The sequence below is a fragment of the Maniola jurtina genome, chromosome 1, assembly GCF_905333055.1.
Source record: "Maniola jurtina chromosome 1, ilManJurt1.1, whole genome shotgun sequence".
Classification (NCBI taxonomy): Eukaryota; Metazoa; Arthropoda; class Insecta; order Lepidoptera; family Nymphalidae; genus Maniola; species Maniola jurtina.
Window position 1 is genome coordinate 10,189,718 of NC_060029.1, and position 9,517 is coordinate 10,199,234.

Genomic DNA, 9,517 nt, shown 5'->3' on the forward strand with positions numbered 1-9,517 from the left:
GCACAAAGGTATCGTAAATAAAAATGAAATATGATGAATGAATTAAACACTTTAATCGTAGTAATCGTAAAACTGTCTTTTTCTTAGGCATTCTAATGCTAAATCCAACATGTGTATTGTGTAGGCTGTAAGCAACTGTAGGTATATGATCGTTTTTTCTTTTTTACGAATTCTCGATTCATGTCTAGAGTTTTTGGATTACCTGTAAATAAAATTAAAATAATCGACTATTGCAAATATAAATTTATAGTGGTATATTTTGTAATTGTTAATTTTCTTCAAATATTCATTTCTAGCACTTTTAGTTGGCGCATGTCTGTTAATAAAAGTTTTTTCTTATAAAATTTCTAGGTTTTGCCCGCGGCTTCGCTCGCGTGAACTTTGGTTTATCATAAATCCCGCGGAAACCGTGGATTTCAGGATAAAATATCCTCCTTCAGGAGTTCTCCTACATCACAAGTCTCAACTGTTTATCCTATTTGGCTGAAATTAGAAATGGAAATAAATTATACCCTGACTTAATACACAGGCTACTTTTCATCGTGAAAAAGCCATGGTTCATGCAGAATCAATAAAAAAAAACAACATTCATGCAGGCAGCGCCACAGGAAAAACCTAGTAACTTTATATTTAAAGAAGCCTTTTATTATCAAACATTAATTTAAAACACCTTAAATGCGCCAGAAATCAACTCTTTTATCAACTTACTTTACATTTTGTTATGTAGGAAATATATAGTTATTTATACAATATATCTACGTTTTGGTAATTATTCAGATACATAACAGTTTTAAATAGGAATAGAGGGTATAGAGTAAGAAAAAATACAGACCAGACTTTTTCATATAAGTATAGTACAAAAAAAAAAGTTCTTATTTTAATTTTGACGACCCTAAGGGCAGACGAAGTTAGAAAAACATCACATTACAGATTGTATCCTAACATTGTCTGCCCTAATATTTCTGTAGTTAACGAACATATCTGAATGATTTTTTTAATTTTGGTAATAGATTATATGAGTAAACTGTAGTAAAGATTTAAAAAACTTACCTCCAAGCAGTATTGAGTAATGACACAAATTTTCGGAGTCGGTAAAAAAGAAGCGTGTGCGTGATCCGAAGATACTCACGATTGTGACAAAATGGCCATCAATATTTTGACAAATGACATTGCAATGGTGCCATGATTAAATATGTATACTTCCCAAATCACTACAATTAGTGTTTCCATAAAAGGAAAAAAAAAATTGAATTTTTTAAATTTTAGCCGATGTTAGGCATATAAGTTGAAGTTAGGAGACTCTACGGTATAAGCACAAGTGCTTCTGTTTGGATGACCCAAACCAAGCTTTTTCAACATAAGCCTAACTTGAAACCAGCCATTTCAATCTTGAAATGAGGCGAACCGCTTGGGAGATGGTAGCCAATGGATGACCAATTTAACCTAATAAATAATGATGCCAGAGTTTGTTTGTTTGAAAAATGTCTTTATTATCAAATATTAAATATATACACAGTTTATGTCCCGGTAACACACACTGATGTGTGTTACCGGGATATCAGAATCATAATGATGCCAGAGTAATCATTACAGCCAGAATTCCACTGTTAAAACTGAGTGACCAAATATTATGTCAAATTAGCAGCTATTTGTTGCAATAATGTGTGATAATGATGTTGATGAAACACCATCTGCACAAAAGAAGGAACTAATTGTTACATGACTTCAAACAGCTGGAGTTATTTTCAAATTCATTTGAACTGGGCTGGAGGAGCTGCAAATAAGGCACCACCCTGCTTTGAAGCAGCTCTTGATGGAGCAAATCCTAACAGCTTCTGGATGTTTTGCCTGAAAAAGAAATGAAAAAATATTTAAAAAACAAAAAGCGAAAATTATTATTATAGCATATAGTTCTTTTTTCATGAACTTATGGTCATACATTTTAATTGTCACCACTAATATTATAAAAGCGAAAGTGTCTGTCCATCTGTTGTAGATTTTGACAAAGAGATAGCTTGAATCTCAGGGACGGTTATAGGCTATTTTTTGACCTCAAAATCAAAGACTTCCCACAGGTCGTTTAAAAACTTAAATCCGATTTAGGCAAATAATAATTAAACATTCGTTGATTGATAAATGTACCTTATGCTCATTGTACAAAGAATGTACAGAAAAATAAAGGAACAGTCAGTGTAATCGTCCCCGGGTAAATTTCGGTGGCTCAGTCCTTGAATCCAAGATATAGGATAAAATGGTAATTTAGCCACAACCCTGCCATCAAATCTGAAATAATGATATAATTAATTATATTATATATATAAATCATATTAAATTAACACAATATTATAAATACGAAAATAGCTATAATCTGTCTGCTTATTATCTGTTCACTCACACCTGCACTAAACCAATTTTCACAAAATTTGTCAAGGAGATAGCATGGGGACCATTTGGGGACAGACATATAAATCACAAATCAAAGAGTTCTTACAGGATTATAAAAATCTAAATCCATGTCGACTATGACACCATCTATTTGGTAGAGAGATAGTTTGCATCCTGGAGCCCGGACAAGCTAATTTTTAGGGTTCTGTACCTCAAAAGGAAAAACAGAACCCTTATAAGATCCTTTTGTTGTGTGTCTGTCTGTTTGTCTGTCATGTCTATCAAGAAAACCTTTAGTCTTTCCGTTGCCCTACTCATGAAATTTAGCAGGTAGCTAGGTCTTATGGCACAAGTAAAGAAAACCGTGAATATGTGACACAACAAAAAATTAAAATGTGTTCATAAACAAATAAATTAGTATTTTCAAAGATAGATATCGAGAAAGATATCGTGTGGGGTATCATATGAAAGAGCATTACCTGTACATTCTAAAACAGATTTTTATTTATTTTTGTTTAATAGTTTTTGATTTAGCGTACAAAATCTTGGGAAAAATACCGGAGCATGGAACCCTTGATGTGCAAGTCTGACTCACACTCAGTCTGGCTGGTTTTTATCCCATAAAATCAAAGAATATTAAAAAAATCAACACAGACTAAGTCACAGTCATCAACTAGTATAATTTATACTTCTTACATGCTGTTAAACATGCTAAGCAATGCTGTAAATGCAAAACCAATTGCAAACATTGACTTCATTTTTACTAATGAGAGATCCCTGTTGTTATTTTTAAGTCTTTCTTCCTCGCGTTCAATCTTTTTCTTGTGCTGTTTATCTAAAGAGTCTCCATGTGCTTCTTTGCGCTTTTCCACTGTAATACAAAAACCAATTAAAGATTAAATAAGAAAACCAAACAAAAAGTTTTAGCAGGTGGTTGTAATATTAAAAAGTATTGAAGCCTCTATAGCTCAATAATCAGGAAGTGGAATGAAATATGAAAGGTTGTAGGCTCAAATTCAAACTGTTGCACTTAGTCACAAGTGTCATATACTGCTAGGACAAGCTTTTTATTTTGTTAGTGAGGAATGGGGAATATCCAGAATATCAATCAGATGTTAAAATATGTCTTCAAGTATTCTTGTCTCATGGAATCAACAGGTGAATAGAAGATTGTTACCAACAAATTTGGCCAGCAGGTCTTCGCTAACATACTAAGGCTGAGATCTATAGAGTGCACTTTGACTTTGCTCAGATTTAAGACTGAGTTAAAACTTAAAACAAGACAGATTTATGTGAGAGATATACTTGTCTTGTTTTAACTCTGGTCTTGAGTCTAAGCAAAGTCAGAGTGTGCTCTATAAATCTCATCTTAAGTTTGGAGCAATGCAACCAGCAGCACTTAGAAGGGCACATTGCCTCATTGGAGTGGTTTTGAATTGTATGATGTATATATAATATATATGTGTGTGTGTAATTGTATTTTATTTAAATGATTGTAAAAACAATAAACTAAAAACTATCTACATGATAGTTTCGATACATACATTTTTTACTCTGTCGCTCTACTTCAACTTTCAATTTCTGATACTTCTCCGTTCTGTAAACTAATATCCAAGTGAGACCTGAAGCAAAAGGTAGTTTATTAGAATCCATGTTAAAAATTTATTAAAATTTTAACAAGCATGACTTAAAACCTCCTTGAGTTAAATTCGTAAGAGGCGCCGCGCCAACGTTACTTGATTTGTATTTATTAGACGTATAATCTTTTGACTTATCCATTTACCTACCTTCTCCAAGAAAAGCAGTACATATTGAAATAAATACTATCAGCAAAGAATCACCCCACATTTTGAAAAACGTTGAGTAGGTACTATTTAATTGTCGAACACTATATTAATCCGATGGCATAGCACTTTTATTAAATTAATAGCTTTTTTGAACTTAATTCAGACGTAGAGTTACAGTCGATCGAAACACAAATTGTACGATATTTGTGGATATTTGCATTACAATTTATAACTATTCTGTGACGTGACCACTCTATAGTATAGACATTAGATTAGACAGCAGTATAGGTAATAGGTATAGTGCGTTTCATCGAATAGTACCTATGGCGTTATGTTGGCTCCCCTGTCTGTTGGGTGGTCATTGGCACCATATTGGCATGAGAAGACGCAGATTTTGTTTATTTTCATTTGATTTTCATTTCATTCATTTAGCAAAATCAAATGAAAATAAACAAAATCTGCGTCTTCTTATGCAAATATGGTGCCAATAACTTGGACAGACAGGGGAGCCAACATAACGCCATAGGTACTATTCGATGAAACGCACTATAGTGATTACATACTCTTTGGACAGCAGTATATAATTTGTGTTCGTGCGTTGTTCGTGTTAACTCACTCACCACAGAGTACATGTATACTGTATCACTCACTTCGATAAATCTAGGGCTTCGGATTCGTGGTCTGTGGCTGTGGCAAGCAACTAGCATCGGCAAACACCACAGAGTACTTTTTATATACAGTGTTTGGCTATGGTTTGGCTTGCACGAACGACAAGCGTTGGCAAGCATATCCCATCCACACACTTGCCAATGCTTGTTGTTGGCTATTTGTCACAAGTATGTGGATCCGCCATAAAGATTCATGGTCAAAAATACGTCTATTTCAGTGTACCAACACAACTTCCTATGTATGTCCTCATTGAACGATTAGTCATTTAGTCATTCACTTCGATATCCGGTTCCAATTACGTAACTAATCAACCGTACCTATTTCATTCTATTTCAAATTGGTGCTGCCATAACGTAAATTCTACCATTAAAATGGGGATACTAATTTTCTCTACATATTTTTTTATGTTAACACTTGAAGCCTAGCCTTATTTATAGTAGGTAGTTAAAAACTATATAATTAATCATGCCCGCGTGGACTCGTGCTAAAAATACTGGCTTCATTTATATCACATTTCATAACAATATATTAATATTAGTGCTTATATCGCGGTGTAAGAACCAGATGAACGTAACTACAAAAAAATCAAAAATCGTTTTTTTTCATAAATCCGGTCACAATGTGGTCCTTTATGAACTGCCAAAACGACGTAACGATATAGTCAATATTTCACAAATTCCAAAAAAACGTATTAGCATTTCAACAAATTTCAATAGAACCAAAAAAACATATCATGAGTTCCGCTAAAATAGTTTTAAAAATCTTGCAACCAGTTAGGGCTAAAGGAACATATTTGCAAAGACAATATTTTTAACCGTAGAAATATTGTTTGTTTCACAATATCATAGAACCATATCAACGCAAAAGCTTTTACGTTGTTTTGGGTGTTACAAAATTGTGTTTGACGCTAAGTTTAAAAAGCCAAAACAACGTTTATCTATTTACGTTCTATTGGCCCAAACATTTTTGTAAAATAAATAATTTAAGTTAATGACCAAAGCGACGTAATACGATACACGTTACTCTGGCGGTACTATTTTCTTTGATAATTATTATAGTCCATTGAAAAATAAAAACTTACGTTAGTATGGCAGCTAAAAATTGATGATATTTTTTGGAAAAAAAAAAGGGAGCAACAGAAAGAGAAAATGTATGTCAAAAATTATTTTTAGCAACTTTGAGTATCTCAGAAACATTTGTAAGATTTTGTTTCAAAAAACTGACTGAAACTAATGTTGTTCAAATCGATAAACGGGGCAAACATGAACCTCACAATAAAAAATCGGCAGATACTAAGCAATTCATACGAGATCATATAAAATCTTTTCCCCGAATGCCTGCCCACTATGCGCGAAAAGATACAACAAGTGTAAATTAAAAATTTATAACACCCCCGACGATCCAAAGTTTTTGAGTTTTCCAAAACATCATTTTCAAATAAATAATTATGTATTTAGGCAACGTCCATCTTGACAGCTTGACATTTGTCTATTGACATAATATTATGAACCTAACGGTTATCTAACCTTCTTTTCTACAAGAAAACTAGAAAAGAGCTGATAACTCTTAAACGGCTGAACCGATTTTTTTAGATTATAGCTAAGAACACTCTCGATCAAGCCACCTTTCAAACAAAAAAAACTAAATTAAAATCGGTTCATTCGTTTAGGCGCTACGATGCCACAGACAGATACACAGATACACAGATACACACGTTAAACTTATAACACCCCTCTTTTTGGGTCGGGGGTTAAAAAAAGAGTTTTTAGATCAAGATTTGAATGTAACCAAGATGTATGAGCTTTATAAAATTAAATGTTCTGAAGAGCAAAGAGAATCGTATAATTTTTAATATAGGTTTCTATAAACAACGGAAAGATATATGTGACAAATGTTTTACTTTTCAACATTTGAACGCAGAAGAAAAAGAGATGCAAAAAGAAGAGTATGAAAGGCATTTAGAAAGAAAAATTACCGCACGACGACATCGTGATGAAGCAAAAATGTCAGCCCAATCTGGTGATATACATTTCGTTGAATATGACTAAGAAGCCATTTGTAATTGCCCTTCATCATCCTCTAAGCTAATTTATTACAAACGCCGAATTGCGATTTACAACTTTACCATGTTGGATTTTGAGGCAGAAAAGCGTAATGTTTTCTGTTATTGCTGGCACGAAGGTATTGGAAGGAAAGGGGCTGTCGAAATCGGGTCATGCTTATTGAAATATTTGAAAACCAAAGCTGATGGTAAACCGATTACATTTATGTCCGATACTTGTGCGAGTCAATGTCGTAATGTATATATTTCAGCTCTATTACTGTACTGTGTTGAAGCTTTCAATATACCAGAGATTAACCAAAAGTATTTTGAACCTGGGCATAGTCAAATGGAAGCAGATAACATCCACGCGACTATTGAACTGGCTAAGAAGAATATACCGATATTTCATCCATCTGGATTCTATGTATACAATTATAAGAAAAGCTTCCCGAAAAAATCCATATGACGTCTATGAAATTGATACAAAGGATTTTATAGATATTAAACACCTTAAAACCGCACTAATTAAGAATGCTAAGGTGGATTGTGATGGCAATGCTGTCAATTGGCTCAAAATAAGATGGCTACAGTACCGCAAAGAAGACAATAAACATATATATTTTAAATATGACCTGGATGATAAAGATTTTAAAATGATTAAGATTATTAGACGAGGCAAAAGAGCACCTGTGCAACAAATTGTGTTAAAAAATGCATATAATAAACTTTTACCCATTTCTGCTGAAAAATATGAAGATTTGCAGGACTTATGCAGACTAGAAATCATCCCGTCACAATATCACAGTTTTTATGAAGGATTTTCAGTTGGAACAACAGATGATGACGAAGATAATTAAGATTTTTCTATGCGGATGGCTTTAACATGTAAACTGAACTATGTTTATTATTAAAATTGCACGTTTTCAGCAGTAAATAAAGATTAAGTTGTGATTGATTGATTATTTTCATTGAATGATTTATTTAATTTTTTTTATTCATTTCATCACTAATACAAAATTAAAATTAGCTTCACAAATTTAATGACGTATTTCAGTACGATAACCTTAGGATAACAAGAGAAGTTTAAAAAATTAAGGGCCACAGTAACGTATGTCTACCGAATTAAAAAAAATATTGTATCTATGACGTAAGCATACATATTAAATAAATAATTCTTAACTTTTACAAATCTCAAATAGTATGCCAATATATCAGTATATATTTTTTTTTCGTCAATTGTATAGTTTCTCTTTAAATAGCTGGTAAAGTCTGAAGAGGCAATTTTAGATAGTTTTTTCGCTCTCCTGTAAAGTTTACGAAAACGTAGTTACGTTCACCTGGTTCTTACACCGCGATATAATAGGTTGGAATAACACATTGCAATACAGGCCTGAAATAAAGCAACTACAGGCTGAGTAATATTGGAAGGCCGAGAACTTCTCAAGTGATTTTGAAAGGACGACGTTTGAGTCGTCCACGTGGACCCTGGTGGGTCCTGGGGTGCCTGGAAAGGATGAGGCACCAGCTGAGTCATTTTAAACTAAACGAGGTCGGTAATAATTGCTATTTCATCCGAGACTTGTCTAATATTGTACCCTCATTTCCGAGGTAACAATAAAAAAACTTAAACTTGTAAACTGTACAGCCTGAAACACACCAATTCCAATGTGGCGGTCTTGTTAAAAAATAAATATCACACTAATATTATAAAGGCGAAAGTTTGTATGTGTGTGTGTGTGTGTGTGTGTGTGTGTGTGTGTGTGTGTGTATATTTGTTACTCCTTCACGCAAAAACTACTAGACGGATTTGGCTGAAATTTGGAATGGAGATAGATAATATCCTGGATTAGAACATAGGCTACTTTTTATCCCGGAAAATCAAAGAGTTCCCATGGGATTTCGAAAAACCTAAATCCACGCGGGCGAAGTCGCGAGCTAGTTACAAAATATAAAGAAAAATTAATAAAAAATGTAAAAAATTGATGATATTATTAAAAAAAAATTAAAATGTAAAATATTATTTAAAACATTAAACAAATGTTCTAAGTCGTTTAAAAAAATAAAAATAACGTTAGGTGAGTAATAAATAAGAATATTTATTAAATCGTGTGCATACCTAAAACAATCCGAGTGTCTACACTCAATAATAAATAAAGAACCTCGCCATCAGTGTGACACTGTCCCGCAATTTCTATTACAGTCCGATTGGAATAAATAATTAATCCTTTCTTCTGTAAGGAAGCAATTTACGAAAAGTAGGAGTAAAATATTATGCTAGGTAGGTAAGCCTACTGTGCAATAATTAGCATGACTTTATTGTGTTTACACTATGAATCATGAATTATCAGAGTTTGTCTTAATCCAATCCCAGAGCTCCAGCCCGTTAGAATAAATTATATATTGTGTAATATTTATTTCAAATCTCAATACAATAATAAAGCGTGGTCACTAGTTTAGAAAATCTAACCTTTTTTTTCTCTCTCTCGTCTGGCTTTACAAAATGTAACCTGAAGATCATTTTCTGTGTAATTTCAACTCGGTGAACTGGCAATTTTTTTTTCAATAATACCAACATACAGATCATGACACACCTCCCACTTTAATCGAATTCAACATATTATATTTCTGTCTT

At 33.0% G+C, this 9,517-nt stretch overlaps 1 protein-coding gene across 1 annotated transcript; it reads right to left on the bottom strand.

Moving 5' to 3' along the window:
- Nucleotides 1-1,742: 1,742 nt before the first annotated feature.
- Nucleotides 1,743-4,444, bottom strand: LOC123867037 (calcium load-activated calcium channel). Its single transcript, XM_045908913.1, has 5 exons — nt 4,173-4,444; nt 3,930-4,007; nt 3,082-3,256; nt 2,143-2,283; nt 1,743-1,848 (listed from the first exon to the last, which is right to left on the bottom strand). The coding sequence occupies exons 1-5, from the start codon at nt 4,231-4,233 to the stop codon at nt 1,752-1,754; spliced, it is 552 nt and encodes a 183-aa protein (XP_045764869.1). The 5' UTR covers nt 4,234-4,444; the 3' UTR covers nt 1,743-1,751.
- Between the last annotated feature and the right edge of the window lie 5,073 nt (nt 4,445-9,517).

What these genes read in the sequence shown, in the direction of transcription:
- LOC123867037 (XM_045908913.1), bottom strand. Translation starts at nt 4,233, where the DNA reads ATGTGGGGTGATTCTTTGCTGATAGTATTTATTTCAATATGTACTGCT. An exon ending in CTTAGCATGTTTAACAGCAT is followed by an intron (nt 2,284 to 3,081) that starts GTAAGAAGTATA and finishes TCATTATTTCAG; the next exon opens with ATTTGATGGCAGGGTTGTGG. An exon ending in CTTTGTACAATGAGCATAAG is followed by an intron (nt 1,849 to 2,142) that starts GTACATTTATCA and finishes TTTCTTTTTCAG; the next exon opens with GCAAAACATCCAGAAGCTGT.